Here is a 19,024-nt window from a genome sequence, read left to right as displayed (position 1 = left end):
GGATATTTTTCAATCGTTAATTGTCATATAATAACATACTATTCCATTTGTTCAAAAAAGAATAAATATTTTATCATTTGGGGAGTCAAACAAATTTTTTTACCATGTTTTGGAAAATAGTTTTTAAATATTTGAATTGTTAAACTATTATGACTTATAGTACTTTTTAGTAATTTTAAATATGTAAATTTTATTTTAAAAAATTTAAAGAATCTATGTCTGACTTCACATCGATCGATAATTAGTCAATTTAACTTTCGTACTCCGAAAAGAGTTAAACAAATTAAAATGGAGGGAATATAATTTATTTGTTTCGATCATGTGTTTCCTCTTGTTTCTTCATAATATACAATACATATTTTCCGCAACTTTGCATTTATTTGAAGAGGAATTTTCAGAAACCACTATTGTTTAGTGGCTATTAACTTCCTATAGCTACTATATACATAATTACTTTCTATATCTACTACTCAATTGTTACAGTAATGTACTAAAAATCAGGGCAGTCCAGCTGTACGTGCATGTATTTACATGTATTCGCGCCATGTATTCATGAATACAACAGCAAAAAGCGCATAAAATCAGGCAGTTCAGTTGTACGCACATGTATTCGCGATGTTGTATTCATGAATACAGCAGTAAAAACTGCCTAAAATCAAGGCAGTCCATGTTGGGATTAAAGATTGGTCAATGAGAAATGGAGGAAAGAAAGTGGAGGGAAAGTGAGCTCCATTTTGCTTTGAAAAGAGCAAAGTGTCCCTCATTGGTGGTGGAAAGAAAAGTGAATGCGTTTATTTTGATAAAGCACTTCTCTTGGTGTTAAATGGATTGGAAAGAAAGTATGTCTCGCACCGTTGTCGTCGCTCGCTCGGCTTCGGATTTGGATTTGGTCAAAGATCGATTGATTGATTAATCATTTTGGACAAAAAAAATCAATTATTTAATTAAATTAATTTAATTAATTAACGAAAAAAATTCAACCCGAAATAACCTAGGACCCGCGATGCGACCCGGCCCTGGCTGTTTTCTTTTCCGAATTATTTTAAATTCATTTTTTGTTTTCCCGCAATATTACAAACAGAAATATTCCCACCTTTTCCAACAGTTATGGCTGTTTCTAAAAGGTTGTAAATCTTTTCAGAAACAATGCCAAAAAAGTCTATCAATATGCTTTGAATCCGAGAATCTTTCCTTACAAAATTTTCTGATCTTCTTCTTCTTCTTCTGCACGAAATTTCTAGTGTGTTTTACAACATTCGAGTGGTTCGCTATTTTACCGGTGTTTTTGGTACCAACACTCCAGTGAGTTAAATCGTTCTATCCTGGGAGGATAATATTCCAACACCTCGGGTACTTGAAGAGAATAATTTTCTTAAGAATACACTGTGCATTCAGTGGGCTCGATTTATTCCGAATTTATTTTTTCCAAAATTATTTCGATATTCTGTTGTTGCTAACTTTCTATTTCTATTTTTCCTGTTTTAGAAAGTTTATTGTTTCGTTATTTATTACAGTAATACATATTGACTAACAATCCAGTTGTACGTGCATGTAATCACAAGTATTCGCGCCATGTATTCATGAATACAATAACAAAAAGTGCCTAAAATCAGGGTAGTCCAGTTATACGTGCATGTATTCACATGTATTCGTGTTGTTGTATTCATGAATACATCATGAATACAGTAGTAAAAAGCGCCTAAAATTAAGGTAGTCCAGTTGTACGCATATGTATTCACATATATTCGCATTGTTGTATTCATGAATACAACAGTAAAAAAAATACCTAAAATCAGGGCAGTCCAGTTGTACGCGCATGTATTCACATGTATTTGCGCCATGTATTCATGGATACAGCGCCATGTATTCATGAATACAGTAACGACAATCACTTTAAAATAGATATGTCCAACTGTCTAAGAGAGAGAAAAAATATAAATAGCGTATTTCATGCCTTATTTCATGCCTCAATGGTAGAATATACCATAAATATTTATTTTGCTACAAAATAAAAAAGGTAGCTATAGAAAATAATATTTTAAAATAATTTTAATTTATAATAAATAGGGTGTATACCTTTGCTATAGGAGGTAAAATGTCCTTTTTTGAATTCTTCTTTTTGTTTTTTGGGTAATGACAATTGCTATTTGTTTCAACTGTATATATTTTTTTTTTGAGCCAAAATAGTTGAATATCAATTCCTTTTTAATTTTTTTAAAAATACAAAGGCTATTTATTTTAACTATATATTTTTTTGGGCCAACTTAATAAAAGAAGAAGAACTTCGCTAGAGCTCCATTAGTGTTTTTGCCAAATAAAAAAGGTTTAACAAAACTAATAAAGTTTCAACTATGAACTTTTTTATTTCTTCTGTAGATGCAATATACTGTCTATTTATGCTAACAGTGTGTTCTATTTTTGGGTCAAATCTGTAAAGAAACTTTGTGAAAGCTCAATTATTTTTTGCAAATAAAAACCTTAACAGAATAATGGAGTTTAAATTGTATATTTTTTTTTAAAATGCAATGATTGTTTGTTTTAACTGTATATTTCTTCTCTTTTGCGCCTAATTTGTAAAAACGTTTGGCTCACATTCTATTATATTTAGCCAATTGAAAAATTTATCCTAAATAGTTGAAGTCCAGCTAATTTTTTAATTATAAATTTGTTCCGGAAAAAATAAACTAAACGATTAATGAAGTAAAAATATAAAAACTGCATATTTTAGATTTAAACAAATGCCATGTGGAGAAAATAATCCACGTGGATTAAAAAAGAATATAATCTACGTGCTTATTACAAAATGGATATACTCCAACTATATATGAGCTATCAAACAGAATAACTCCACAATGACACCTCAACATCACTCTCCACATCATCATCCCAGCTGAAACAACCCCCTAATAAACAAGGATTTGGTGAAAACAAACTCCCTTCTTCCATATTTGTCTGCCATTCTTGCGTCCCAAACATTCCCACTTCTCCACATGAATTGCTATACATAACATTTTCTGCAGTCACCACATTCTGCATGCTATTATTTGCCGCGTTCTCTTCTGTTACTGCCTTCATTTCCTCATCACCATTGCCAGTATTAGATTCCCCTCTAGAATTAACATCAGTTTCCTCTCCTGGCCGGAACGCCTCTGCTGCTTTCGCAGCCGCTTGGCGCAAGTCCTTGGGATCCTTCGATACCGGCACTTGCAATCGCCAAGCGGAGTCTGCGAAGTTTAAAGTGGCTAGATGTCCTTTAAGTGCCAATGCAACTACGTCATGAGCTCGTGCAGCCATTTCTACAGTTGGGTAACTTCCCAACCATATTCGCTTCTGTGTGCTGGGCTCACGCAGTTCGCAAACCCACTTGTCGTTGTTCCTCTTTCTCACTCCCCTGTATACCGGGTGGCGAGTTTCCTTGAACTTCTTTCTCCCCGCTCGCTTCTTAGGTTTGCTTGACGCTAATAAGATAACTTCTTCATCAGAAGTTTCAGCCCTAATAACTGAAGAGCATGATGAACTTGAGTAATTATTCATCATTTGAAGAAAGTGCAAATTTCTGAGTTTTATGTAGTGTGTAATATGTGCGGAGTGTTGTGGCTAAAGTTGCGATTTACTTGTTTTCTGCTGAGCCTTTAGGTTGTACGTGGAATCTGTTAAGTGTTCTTATAAATTTGAATTATGAAGAGAAGAGGAGGAGGAGGAGGATACGATATGAACGGGCACGCGGAACGGCGGAAGTAGCTTACAAAAAGAGTGGGGCCGGATTGACTGTGTCAATAAATAAATCTTCCTGATTAAGAAATACTTCTGGGGGTTCTAGCACGCGGTAAAGATGAGAATGAGTCTTTCATCTTGCTTTTTAATTTGGTCGATGGTGACAGAGACCTTTTTTTTCGTTTGAGAAAAATAAGGTTTGATACACGTGCGGTACACATATATGTAAACTTAGCCGTATAAAAACCGTATGAAATATTGTTGTTTCATTTTACATAATGGTCTTTTTCTTAATTTATTTTAAAAAGTGATATTATTTTTTATTATATCAATAATGAGATACTTTATAAATATTAATTATTAAAATTTCAAAACCATATAAAAATCACAATTTTCAGGAGTACATTTGATACTGTCAGGAGTCTTCCTTCTTTACTTTGTTCCGGGTCAATTACAGTTTTTACTCACTTTACTAATATCATTCCCTTTGTATAAATAAAACATGTACGTAAAACTATGCCGCGCCACTTAAAAGATACAAGGCCAAATTACTTTAGATGGTATTGTGTATTTATTTATCGGAAATAGCGTCTTTAACTTCAAGGTAGAGGTAAGGTTCGAGTATATTTTATTCTCTCCAGATCCTACTTGTGAGATTATATTGAGTTTGTTATTGTTGTTGTTGTATATTTATTAAATTAACTTTAATTTCATAAATACTCTCTAAAAGTATTCTGTATTACACATCTAAATCCGTCGATGCTTTAGAGCAATTAGCACACATTGTACTTGAACCTTTTAAGGTTTTACTCCGTCCGTTTCAAATTAGATGAGATACTTTATTTTTTAGTCTGATCCAAAATAAATGACATATTTTTAAATTTGGAAATGATTCAACTTTAAACTCTTCATTTTACTTATTTTACTTTTAACAAGAACCTATTATAACCACACAAATGTCATGACCCCACAAAACTTTTACCCCTTAAGCTTTTAAGACCGCAAGTTTCAAAAGTCTTCTTTTTTTCTTAAACTCCATACCGAATCAAACTAGCTCATCTAAATTGAAACGGGGAGTAATAAAATTACTCTTTCCATTTCATTTTGCGTGTTAGTACTTTGATGTGGTATGAAGTTTAAGAATATAAAGAAGCTTTTGAATTATGTAGTGTTATATTATATTTATCATATAAAAAATACCCCTTAAATCTTTTAATATGTCATGTTACATTATACAGGGGGAAAGGTAAAATGAAAATGTTTAAACTAAAAATTTAGGGAGTATTGATTTTAAATAGGATTAAAAAAAGGATAAGAATTTACAAACTCTGAGAAATGAGTATGTTAGTCGAAAAGGCATAATTGAGCCATTTTGGTTATGTTAACCCTTTTCTTTTACAAAATAAATTGCATGACGTCGTTATTACGACACAGTCAATGGTGGGCCACTGTCAACGATATTGCCTAAAACATAGCAGCCAGGGACGTCGTACGATTGACTCAAAATTTCTACTAGGTGGCTCCGACATATATTGGTGTAAGGCTCAAAGTTTTAGCCAAAAGAAAAAAGGCGCAAAGTTTTAAGAAAACCAAAGGACTTACGTTGTTTACAATCATTTCTTCCTCCCTTCAACATAATATATACTACTATATATATATATATAAAGAATTGTGTATAATCAATACTCTTATAGTGTTAATATATATTTCCTCTCTTTAAAAAAGAATAAATCAATTACTAATTAGGGAGTCAAAAATCTTTAACTACATATCTTTTGTAAATATTGTTAAAATATTTTAAATTATTAATTATTGTGACTTATAATACATTTTATGTGGTTTTTAAGTATGTAAATTTTATTTCAAAAAAATTAAAAAATATATGTTCGAATTTACACAAAAAATTAAATAAGTTGACCATCGTACTCCAAAAAGATTCAAACAAATAGAAATAGAAAGAGTATTAAAAAAGAAAGCAATAGTTTATAGTATGTCAAATATATTACTAGTATAAGAAAAACACTGTTAATCTTTACACTGTTACTATATATAACTTCAAATTCATTTTGAAAAGATATTTTTTGAAGATGACTTTTTTGTGCGAAAAGTCCCAATGACTTCCTACTGAATGTTGGATTGGGAGTCAAACCTTTAAATTTCTTCTTATACTTCTTTAATTTTTTTCTTTAGGAAGTGTAAACGGGTAGAACTGAGCTCTATACTTGATTGAGGCATCTGGAACAATAGTTCAAGGCTCAGTACCTACGTAAGAGATCGAAGTTACAAATGTAATTGGGCTCGATATCAAGGATCGAAATTCGAACAAGACCATCAGATTTGCCCTCGAGTTTAACGGGGGCACGACTGACCGCGCTTCTAACGACCTCAAAGAAAAGTTTTGCCAACTCACACGACAAGTATCTGTGATTCTCTCCATTGACCAATCATTATGGAAAAAATTACGGAATTAAGTCAAAAATGGAGCCAACGGTCTACATAATTTGCTATAAAATAATATCTTAAAAGTTTCATCTCCCTGTATATTGTAACGATCCGACTTGTCGTTTTAAGAATTTACGCCCAGTTCAATGACTTAATGTCTCTAGCAGCCTCGCAATATGTATTATGACCCGCGTGTGTGGTCGAGTTTGATTTACGGATGATTCGGAGAAATTTAGGACACTTAGTCCCTAAGATGGAAGCTTAAAACTTAAGATTTTTATCGTAGTCGGAACTGTGTGAAGACGACTCCAAAATAGAGTTATGTCGGTACCGTTAGCTCAGTTGGGTTATTTTGGACTTAGGATCATGTCCGGACCGTGAATCTGAGGTCTGTAGCCAATTTAGGCTTGAAATGGCGAAAGTCGAATTTTTAGGAAGTTTGACTGGATGGTTGACTTTTTGATATCAGAGTCAGAATGTGATTCCGAGAGTTGGAACAGCTCCGTTATGTTATTTGGGACTTTCCTGCAAAATTTGAAGTCATTCTGGATTGATTTTGATGTGTTTCGACATAAGTTATAGAATTTAAAAGTTTAAAGTTCAAAGATTTTGATTTGGGGTGTGATTCGTCGTTTTGATGTTATTTGAGGTGATTTGAGAATTCGACTAAGTTCGTATAATATTTTAGGACTTGTTGGTGTATTTGGTTGAGGTCCCGGGGGCCTCGGGTATGTTTCGGGATAGTTTTGGATCATTTCGGGCTGTTTCGGAACTGCTGTATCTGGTATCTGACTTCCTTCTTCGCGAACGCGAAGAGAGTCACGTGAACGCGAAGAAGAGTTTTGAGGCTGCTGAAATTTAGCCTTCGCGAACGCGAAGGAGGTCTCGCAATGGGTGGTTGAACTCGTATCGGAATGGGTGTTCGGATTTCATGAAATTATGTCGGGTTCCGAGAGGCGGATCCCGCGTTGACAAAGTTGACTTTTTGGATTAAATTTTTATGTCGACGTATTATTATCCGGAATTATTTTCGATGAATTTTAATAAAGTTATATAATTAATTTGGATAGATTTGAACGACCCGGAGGTCAATTCAAGAAAGGAGGCAATTTTTGAATATCGACATAACTTCAAAGAGGTAAGTGTCTTGCTTAACCTCGAGTGGGGGAAATTTCCCTTAGGCATTGAGTCTTATATGCAACTTGGGTAATTGAAAACCAAGTACACGAGGTGACGAGTACTTACTTGGTTTATATGTGCAAATTTTATTGAGTTAAAGTCCTGAGCATATTGTATAGTAAATTGGATAATTGTTGGCATATATTTGATCATCTACTTGTCGTGCCTAAACCCTTGTTGTTGACTCTGTTGTTATATGACAATGTGATGTGATTGTTATTTGATTATTTATGAAATTTCGTGAATTTGCTGGCTTGATAATTATTGGAATTTAATTTTATTTTGAATTTTTCCCTCTACAAATAATTAATTAAATGAGCTTAAGAAGAGGTGTTTATATAATTATTTAAAATTTGATCTTTTATGAATACTTTGCTTTATGTTGAGTAATTTCTATCTCTATTGATTATTTTTGGGTGTTGTACACATTGTATGGAGCATTTGGCTATTTGCTGTGAAATTAATTGACTTGGTTGTAGCTTTGAAATTTGGTTGTGGCCATTGGGCAAATTGTGATATGAATTGTTTTTTGTTATGTTGTTGTGATAATTTCCCGTGTAAATTGTTGTGTTGTGTGAGTTGTTATTTTGGGAAGATAAGGGTGGCATTTCACCGTTGATATTATGTGGTTATAAGGGTGGCATTTCACTGTTGTGTTTGTTGGCTATTGATATTGTCTGGGCGGAGCGATAAGGGTGGCAATAGGAGCGATAAGGGTGGCTATTGATATTGTCTGGGCGGAGCGATAAGGGTGGCAATAGGAGCGATAAGGGTGGCTATTGATATTGTCTGGGCGGAGCGATAAGGGTGGCTATAGGAGCAATAAGGGTGGAAATAAGAGCGATAATGTGGCTATTGTCAGGAACGATATGTGATGATGTGGGGTTGTGGTGTTGACAATTTTCATGTGATGTTGTGATTTTTTCGTATTTATTTTTATACCTTGTGCAACTTGTCTTGTTGTTAGTAAATTGATAATAATCTGATTTATGTTGAAATTGGGAGCCTGTGGCTATTGTCAGGCGATTTATAATGAAATGTGGGCACGGGGTGCCGTGAATTGTGATATGAAATGGGGATATTGGCACGTGAATTGTCCGTGCAGTTATAACATAAAATGTGGGCACGAGGTGTTGTGATGAAATGATGATTTAATTATGGGTACGAGGTGCCGTGGAAATATGAAAATGAGTTGAGACCCGTATTTTGATGATTTTGAAACAAGGTGTCACATAGTGACTTTTTAATTGGAAGGATTATATTCAAAATATTTATTTGGAAGGATTTTTACTTAGAAAGTATTATATAAAAGAATTGTATTTTGAAAGATATTTATTTGAGGAAATTGTATTTGAAAAGATTTATTAAAAGAATTATATTTAAAAAATAATTATTTGAGAGAATTATATTTGAAAGAGAGTTATCTGGAAGAACTATGTGAAAGACATTTATTTGAAGGGCTTGATTTAATTAGGTGTAATTGTGTTTATTAATCGTTGAGTGATATTAATGGTATTCTTGTTGTCTGTTGTGCATATCACTGGTTGTTTTATCCTGCCTTTATTATTATTATTTGTTTTCTATTTTTTTGTATATTATATTGCATATGTTATTAGACTAGTGAGTGTATTGACTGTACCTCGTCTCTACTCCATTGAGGTTAGTCTTGATACTTACTGGGCACCGATGTGGTGTGCTCACTCTACACTTCTGCACATTTTTGTGCAGAGCCAGGTATTGAAGATATCGGACTTGAGCAGAGTTAAAGCGCGATCATAAGGATTCAAGGTAGAGCTTCTTGGCCGTCGCAATCCCTTGGAGTCTTTTCATTTCATTGTATTGTTAATTTGTAATCAAACAGTATTGTGTATTCGGTCCTCGTGATCATTCCATGTATTCAGTTATAGTTCGGGACTCAGTACTACCAGTCTTGGGAGGTTGTGTATTGTAATTATTTTCGTTGTTAGATTTTAATTCAAAAAAAGGCTTCAAAATGTAATAGAAATCGGTTTACCTAGTCTTAGAGACTAGGTGTCATCACGACGCCTGTGGTGGGATTTTGGGTCGTGACAAGTTGGTATCAGAGCTCTAGGTTCATAGGTTCTATGAGTCACGAATGAATCTAGTAGAGTCTTGCGGATCGGCACGGAGACGTTTGTACTTATCTTTGAGATGCTACAGAACTGTTAGGAAATTTCCATTTTTTTCCATTCCTGTAGTGCGAAATTTGTTGAATTTGAAATTTGAACCTTTGTATCTCCATTATCTCACAGATGGTGAGGACACGTGCTACTGGGTTAACTGAGCAAGCATCCGCACATACTGCTAGGGATGCAAGAGGCAGGGGCCGAGGTAGAGGTCGAGGAAGGGCATGTGTTGCGACCAGAGCACATATCAGAATAACAGTTGAGGAGCCACTAGTAGCTCCAGTTGGGGGACAGGTACTAGAAGCACCTGTTGTTACCCCAGGACTTCAGGAGACTTTAGCACAGTTCCTGAATATGTTTGGTACATTAACTCAGGCGGGATTGATCTCTGTTGCACCAAATATTTCGCAGATTGGGGGAGTAGCTCAGACTCCTACCACAACTCCAGAGCAGCAGGTTCACGTTGGACAGGTTCCAGGTGTAGTACCGGTGCAACCTGTTATTACGGTTCGGCCTGAGGTCAAGCCCGAGGCATCAACTTGAAAGGTTTAAGAAATACGATCCGCCAACTTTCAGTGGCACTGCTACAGAGGATGCCCAAGAATTTCTAGAAAATTGTCACAGTATTCTCCGCACCATGGGTATTGTGGAGGTGAGAGGAGTTGCCTTTACTACATTTCAACTGTCAGGCGCAGTGTATCGGTGGTGGCAAATCTATAAAAAAGGTAGACCAGCTGATGCCACACTAACTTGGGCTTAATTTTCGGAAATGTTCTTGAAAGAATTTGTTCCCCGGACTCTCCGAGATAGTGGCGCACAGAGTTTGAACGGTTACGTCAGGGCACTATGACAGTGTCAGAATATGCTATCAGGTTCAGTGAGTTAGCCCGGCATGCACCTATCTTAGTTCCTACAATCAGAGAACGGGTCCGCAGATTCATTGAGGGGCTCGATTATGATATTAAAATATGCATGGCTTGAGAATTGCAAATTGATGCTTCATTTCAGCAAGTAGTGGAGATTGCAAGGAAGATTGAGGGTGTTTTAGGATAGGAAAGGGGGTCTAAGGAGGCCAAAAGTTCTCGAAGATCTGGAGGGTCAGTGAATTTTACTCTTCAGCTAGAACCCATTATAGCGGAGGCTCGAGCAGTCGGTCAACTCAGTCCGCACACCAGATTACTCAGGGTGCTCCAGTTTATAGTGCATCACCGACACGAGATTCTTATAATGGTTATTCCAGTTATCCGGCACAGACTCAGTACGAGCAGCCGCGACCTCAGAGGGGTTGTTATGAGTGTGGTGATACTAGGCATATCATGAGAGATTGTCCCAGACTTGGGAGGGGTGGATTTCATCAGAACACTCCAGCTACAAGCTTTATTCCAGTTGATACTCCACGTGCACAGTCAGCTATAGGTGAAGGACGGGCGGGTAGTGGGCACCTAAGAGGTGGAGGCCTGACCCGTTGATTTAATCATTATGATTTGGCTGAGGCCAATACACCAGATGGTGTCGTTACAAGTACGATCCTGATTTTTATTATAAAAGGATATTTTCCTTAATTTGATTCGGTTCTGAATATTGAGGTGAATCCTCCTATTATGCTCCACTTATGGGTGAGGTTCATAAATTTGTGACCCACTTATATGTGTATCCCTGTTGGGAGATTTAAAGATGTGAGCATGTGTCTGTCACTTTATTTTTGTGCATCATTGAGGGCTATAAGTCCAAAAACAAAACAAAAAATTATTATTCAATACAGTGAGTTTAATGTGTTTCGGAATAATTGATTCCAATTTTTATGAATTATACACCCTACCGGTATGAGGGTTCATTATATGTTGTGAAAATTATTTATGAAATATATTGAAATGAAGAAAGAAAGGAAAGTTGAAATTTCAGTTGGCACAATGTGCAAAATACTTGTGATTTGGAGTTGAGGACGAGATCCTCGCATTTTATATATGATGTGAAATATTTAAACCGGGCTGTAAGCCGCGGTGGAAGTTATGTAAGGACGAGGTCCTTGTGGTGAAATATTTATGAGTTTAAAAAATTTTCCTTTGTGAAATTTATTTGTGCAATAATATTAATAGGGAGTCATGCATGTTAGGCTTATTTGATAATACTTGTATATTTTCTATTCATATTCATCCATTTTTGTGCTGTAAATATTGAGTTTTAGCCTATGAGGTGAGTTCCCAGGTGGAGTTAAATGTGACTCATCAATCCGAGTAAGTAATCATGAGGTCTTCATGCCTCATGTTCTGTTATCAGTATTGTGAAAATTCGAAACGAGGTAATGGTTAATATGAGATTAATTGATGATATGTGAATTAATTATGAACAGCTTTTAAGACTAGAGATGTGGTGATGAGCATACATATGATATGCTTCATGTCCTGATATTATTATGATCAGGCAATGCTGAGATTAATGTTATTGATATATACCCTGTGGTATTTTATTGGGTTGTTGATATGTTGTTAGGAGTTGTTTGGGTGTTACTCTCGCAGGTGGATAGGCCCAATTACAGGGAGACTCTGCCGAAATTTCTGAAAATTTTAGGAGTTAGTAAAATTAGAAGGATTGAGAATTGCAAAAGAAGAGATAAATTATGTTATATATTTGAGGGCGAATGATCCCAAGCGGGGAATAATGCAGCACCCCAAAGGAAGTTTTGAATTACTTCAACACTATCGAGAAAAAATGATGTGTGCATAAGCACGAGTTGCTATAGCCAGTTGAGACTAATACTGTGCGTTGTTGTGAAAAATCAGGCCTTTTGAAAATATTGGAGCGTAAGAAAATGGCCTTAAAGTTTACAAATATGGTTAAAAGAAATAACCTCAAGTGAGATGATGTTGTCGATTTTATCTCAAATGCAGTAACGTGGAATCAACCGTGAGTTTATGTGTAAAAGTAAAATTATCAACTCGGTAACCTCAGAATAATTCTTAGAACGTTCTAGGACGAAGGTTTGTTTAAGAGGTGGAGAGTGTAACGACCCGACTTGTCGTTTTAAGAATTTACGCCACGTTTAGTGACTTAAGGTCTCTAGCAGCCTCGCAATATGTATTATGACCCGCGTGTGTGGTCGAATTTGATTTACCTTTGATTCGGAGAGATTTGGGACACTTAATCCTTGAGATGGAAGCTTAAACCTTAGGATTTTTATCGTAGTTGGAACTGTGTGAAGATGACTCCGAAATAGAGTTATGTCGGTTACGTTAGATCCGTTGGGTTATTTTGGACATAGGAGCATGTCCGGACCGTGAATATGAGGTCTGTAGCCAACTTAGGCTTGAAATGGCGAAAGTCGAATTTTTGAAAATTTTGACCCCGGGGGGGGGGGGGGTGACTTTTTTATATTGGGGCCGTAATGCGATTCTGAGAGCTGGAACAACTCCGTTATGTTATTTGGGACTTGCCTGCAAAATTTGAAGTCATTCCGGATTGATTTGATGTGTTTCGGCACAAGTTATAGAATTTAAAAGTTCAAAGTTCAAAGATTTTGATTTAGGATGCGATTCGTCGTTTTGATGTTGTTTGAGGTGATTTGAGAATTCGACTAAGTTCGTATAATGTTTTAGGACTTGTTTGTATATTTGGTTGAGGTCCCGGGGACCTCGGGTATGTTTCGGGGTGGTTTCGGATCATTTTGGGCTGTTTCGGAACTGCTGTATCTGGTATCTGACTTCCTTCTTCGCGAACACGAAGAGAGTCACGCGAACGAGAAGAAGAGTTTTGAGGCTCCTGAAATTTAGCCTTCGCGAACGAGAAGGAGGTCTCGCAAACGCGAAAGTATGCCTGAAGAACCTACGCGAACGCGAGGGGCCAGTCGCGAATGCGTAGAAGGAAGGAGGGGACTGGGCCTGTAGTCATCAGCCTTCACGAACGCGAAGCAATAGGACCTGAGTGCATCGCGAATGCGAGAGCTTGAGCGCGAACGCGATGATATGCACGGCAGGCCTTCGCGAACGCGACGCTTGTAACGCGAACGCGACGCTTATAACGCGAACGCGAAGAAGAAATTGAGGCAGTAAGGTTTTGTCCTTCGCGAATGCGAAGCAATGGTCGCGAACGCGAAGAAGGCCTATCTGGACAGAATTAAAAGTCCCAAAAATGGGGGTTTGAGTTCATAATCAAAATCTAATTTGGAGCTCGGTAGAAGGCAATGTTTGGAGAGATTCTTGCGTGGGTGTTTGGGGTAAGTGATTCTCATCCAGTTTTGATTAATTTTCATGATTATGTCTTTGAATCCATCATTTAATTCGGATTTAATGGAGGAAAAATCAAGATTTTTGTAAAATCTTCCAAAAATAAAAATTTAAGATTTGGAAGTCGAGTTGTTATTGGAATTCGATAAAATTGGTATGGTTAAACTCGTATCGGAATAGGTGTTCGAATTTCATAAAAATTATGTCGGGTTCCGAGAGGCGAGTCCCGCGTTGACAAAGTTGACTTTTTGGAATAAATTTTTATGTCGACGTATTATTATCCAGAATTATTTCCGATGAATTTTAATGAAGTTATACAATTAATTTGGATAGATTTGAATGGCCCGGAGGTCAATTCAAGCAAGGAGGTAATTTCTGAATATCGGCATAAATTCAAAGAGGTAAGTGTCTTGCTTAACCTTGAGTGGAGGAAATTCCCCTTAGGCATTGAGTCTTATGTGCAACTTGGGTAATTGAAAACCATGTACACGAGGTGACAAGTACGTACTTGGTTTATATGTGCAAATTTTATTGAGTTAAAATCTTGAGCATATTGTGTAGTAAATTGAATAATTGTTGGCATATATTTAATCATCTACTTGCCGTGCCTAAACCCTTGTTGTTGACTCTGTTGTTATATGACAATGTGATGTGATTGTTATTTGATTATTTATGAAATTTCGTGAATTTGCTAGCTTGATAATTATTGGAATTTAATTTCATTTTGGATTTTTTCCTCTTTAAATAATTAATTAAATGAGCTTAAGAAGATGTGTTTATATAATTATTTAAAATTTGATCTTTTATGAAGACTTTGCTTTATATTGAGCAATTTTTATCTCTATTGATTATTTTTGGGTGTTGTACACATTGTGTGGAGCATTTGGCTATTTGTTGTGAAATTAATTGACTTGGTTGTAGCTTTGAAATTTGGTTGTGGCCATTGGGCAAATTGTGATATGAATTGATTTTTTGTTATGTTGTTGTGACAATTTTCCGTGTAAATTGTTGTGCTGTGTGAGTTGTTATTTTGGGGAGATAAGGGTGGCATTTCATCGTTGATATTATGTGGTTATAAGGATGGCATTTCACTATTGTATTTGTTGGCTATTGATATTTTCTGGGCGGAACGATAAGGGTGGCAATAGGAGAGATAAGGGTGGCTATTGATATTGTCTAGGCTGAGCGATAAGGGTGGTTATAGGAGCAATAAGGGCGGAAATAGGAGCGATAAGGGTGGCTATTGTCAGGAACGATATGTGATGATGTGGGGTTGTGGTGTTGACAATTTTCATGTGATGTTGTGATTTTCTCGTGTTTATTTTTATACCTTGTGCAACTTGTCTTGTTGTTAGTAAATTGATAATAATATGATTTATGTTGAAATTGGGAGCCTGTGGCTATTGCCAGGCGATTTATAATGAAATGTGGGCACGGGATGCCGTGAATTGTGATATGAAATGGGGATATTGGCACGTGAATTGTCCGTGCAGTTATAACATAAAATGTGGGCACGAGGTGCTGTGATGAAATGATGATTTAATTATGGGCACGAGGTGCCGTGGAAATATGAAAATGAGTTGAGACCCGTATTTTGATGATTTTGAAACAAGGTGTCACATAGTGACTTTTTAATTGGAAGGATTATATTCAAAATATTTATTTGGAAGGATTTTTACTTAGAAAGTATTATATAAAAGAATTGTATTTTGAAAGATATTTATTTGAGGAAATTGTATTTGAAAAAATTTATTAAAAGAATTATATTTAAAAAATAATTATTTGAGAGAATTATATTTGAAAGAGAGTTATCTGGAAGAACTATGTGAAAGACATTTATTTGAAGGGCTTGATTTAATTAGGTGTAATTGTGTTTATTAATCGTTGAGTGATATTAATGGTATTCTTGTTGTATGTTGTGCATATCACTGGTTGTTTTATCCTGCCTTTATTATTATTTGTTTTCTATTATTTTGTATATTATATTGCATAGGTTATTAGACTAGTGAGTGTCTTGATTGTACCTCGTCTCTACTCCATTAAGGTTAGTCTTGATACTTACTGGGCACCGTTGTGGTGTGCTCACTCTACACTTTCTCACATTTTTTGTGCAGAGCCAGGAATTGAAGATATCGGACTTGAGCAGAGTTAAAGCGCGATCATAAGGATTCAAGGTAGAGCTGTTTGGTCGTCGCAGTCCCTTGGAGTCTTTTCATTTTATTGTACTGTTAATTTGTAATCAAACAATATTGTGTATTCGGTCCTCGTGATCATTCCATGTATTCAGTTAGAGTTCGTGACTTAATACTACCAGTCTTGGGAGGTTGTGTATTGTAATTATTTCCGCTGTTAGATTTTAATTAAAAAAAAAGGCTTCAAAATGTAATAGAAATCGGCTTACCTAGTCTTAGAGACTAGGTGCCATCACGACGCCTGTGGTGGGATTTTATGTCGTGACATATATATAAAGGGTATGAAGTAATTCATTGGACACATTGTAACATACTTAAGAGAACATGATACTATTTTTTTTTAGCTTTGTTCATATTATTGTGGCATCTATAATATCACATCTAAATTCGAAGGAAATTAACCTTGGGAGGCTTAAGTTGTTCAATCTACATGGTTTGTATTTATTTTTCTACTTATTCTTCCATATTAAATCTGATTTCTCACTTTGCATCAAATTAGATTACATATCCTTAAAATCGCGTATAAATTCAATGTTATCCAATTTTTGGGGTAAACAGGTTGGTGCCCACCGTGGGGCTAAGGATAATAGTGATTATTTGATACAAATATTAATAACACACACTACTTTACACTTGCTCTTTGAAGTATCTTTGATCTCAGGCCAAAAATGACAAACGCTCAATTGGCACCTCTACATATCGACAATGAGGTTGTTCATCAAGGTGAGAATAACAATATGGCTCCTGCTAATGCATGGCCACCTGCTGATGTCGTTGGGATTCAGACTGCAGATCTGATCAAGGTAAATTCACATGTGGCCATCGACACGAACTTGCGTACCGACCCTGAAAATAGCATCCGTGGTGGAGCTCGATCTGCAGCTCGAAACACACAAAATATTGAAGAAGACGGGATTAGCCTACGCATGATCTTCGAAATGCTGCATACTCAACAGGTGGCGATAGCTCAGTTGTAGAGCCAAACCCAGGCACGGAGCATGGTTGAACCCGATTCACCCCAAGAAGTCACCCACAGAACGGAACTGGCCATGGTAAGGTCGAATGAACAAGAGTCGGGGACTAACCCTGAAATTATAAAAATGCTCGAGGAGATGACAAAGCGGATAGAGTCCGGGGAAAAGAAGATCGAAGCAAACGATAAAAAGGTTCAAACCTATAATTCCAGAATAGAACAAATCCCAGGAGTACCCCCGATATTGAAGGGATTGGATTCCAAAAGGTTCGTGTAAAAACTTTTTCCTCCAAGCGCGGCCCCAAAACCGATCCCCAAGAAATTTTGTATGCGCGAAATACCTAAGTACAACGGAATGACCGATCCAAACGAGCATGTAACCTCTTATACATGTTCCATCAAATGGAATGACTTAGAAGACGACGAAATCGAGTTTGTTTTTATGAAAAGATTTGGGGAGACCCTGTCGAAGGGAGCCATGATATGGTATCACAACTTACCTCCTAATTCTATTAACTCATTTGCTATGCTTGCAGACTCTTTCGTAAAAGCACATGCCAGTGCCATCAAGTTCGAAATCAGGAAATCGGACCTTTTCAAAGTCAAACAGAAGGAGAACGAGATGCTCAGGGAGTTCGTGTCCCGTTTTCAAATGGAACGAATAGATCTGCCGTCAGTCATTAATGATTGGGCTGTTCAGGCTTTCACTCAAGGACTCAATATTCGAAGCTCGGTGGCTTCGCAGTAATTAAAGAAAAGCCTGATAGAATACCCTGCCGTTACCTGGATCAATGTACACAATCGATATCAGTCAAAAATCAGAGTCGAAGATGATCAACTCGAGTCACCTTCGAAGTCTATATATCGTGCCAGGATTCTCGATAGAGCCAAAAGGGATATCGATCGTGAACCAGGATCAAACGGGAATCGATATCGGCCCTATAATGAAGATCGAAGGAATAGTTAATCGGGGCGGAACCCCATAAGAAACGACAGGAGAAATGATCAAGGTCGAACCAACCGGGGACTCATGACCAAAAATAGCTTCGACAGGACCATCGGGCCTAAAGAAGAACCAAGGCTATCAGAGTACAATTTTAATGTCGATATTGCCGCCATCGTATCTGCTATCGAGCGCACCAGTGATACCAAATGGCCTTAACCTTTAAAATCTGATCGAGCTCAAAGGGACCCTAACTAGGTGTGCAAATATCATAGCACGCACAGTCATAGAACGGAAGTTTGTCGACAGCTGAGAGAAGAAGTAGCCTGTTTATTCAACAAAGGGCACCTTCGAGAATTCTTAAGAGACCGAGCCAAGAACCAATTTAGAAACAGGGATTCTAACAAACAGACAGGACAAGAAGAGACCGAACCTCAACACATCATAAATATGATCATTGGTGGAGTCGACATCCCACAAGCCGGGGCCAATATTGAAACGCACCAGAATCTCCGTCACCGGGGAGAAACGAACTCGAGACTGCATACCTGAATGAGCCTTATCCTTCAGCGACGAGGACGCGAAAGGAATCATACAACCTCACAATGATGCACTGGTAATATTTGTACTCGTAAGTAAACCTAGAGTCAAACGTGTGTTAATTGATCCAGGTAGCTCAGACAATATTATTTGATCGAAGGTCGTAGAACAGCTCTGTCTACAAGACAGGATCGTGATAGCAGTCCGGCTCCTAAACGAGTTCAACATGGAATGTGAAACCACCAAAAGGGAGATAACATTACCGGTCAATACCGCCGGAATCATACGGGAGGCCAAGTTTTATGTAATCGAAGGGGACATGAGGTACAACGCCCTTCTCGGAAGGCCATGGATCCACCACATGAGGGCAATACCTTTGACTCTTCACCAAGTGTTAAAATTCCCAGTCCCAGGGGGGGATCAAGACAATCTACAGGGTATAACCGGCCGCAAAAGAGATGTTTGCCATCGAAGAAGTGGTTCTGATATCAACGCTCACAATACCAAAGGAACCGAATTCTGGCGCTGACCCAGAGGCCAAATAGCAATTACTGATTTTGGTAATGATCCAATCAGATAAGCAAAAGACTTATGAAGACGATGATTATTGGGTTCCCCGATCTTTTATAATCCCTGATGACTCCGACGCAACCAAATCGACGGTCGAAGAGCTG

At 37.0% G+C, this 19,024-nt stretch overlaps 1 protein-coding gene across 1 annotated transcript; it reads right to left on the bottom strand.

The window, feature by feature from the left end:
- Window positions 1-2,696: 2,696 nt before the first annotated feature.
- Window positions 2,697-3,681, bottom strand: LOC107792480 (dehydration-responsive element-binding protein 1C). The gene has a single exon (XM_016614698.2). The coding sequence runs from the start codon at window positions 3,535-3,537 to the stop codon at window positions 2,833-2,835; it is 705 nt and encodes a 234-aa protein (XP_016470184.1). The 5' UTR covers window positions 3,538-3,681; the 3' UTR covers window positions 2,697-2,832.
- Between the last annotated feature and the right edge of the window lie 15,343 nt (window positions 3,682-19,024).

This window comes from Nicotiana tabacum, chromosome 15 (assembly GCF_000715075.1).
Source record: "Nicotiana tabacum cultivar K326 chromosome 15, ASM71507v2, whole genome shotgun sequence".
Taxonomy (NCBI): domain Eukaryota; kingdom Viridiplantae; phylum Streptophyta; class Magnoliopsida; order Solanales; family Solanaceae; genus Nicotiana; species Nicotiana tabacum.
This window is presented reverse-complemented; position numbering and strand designations above follow the sequence as displayed.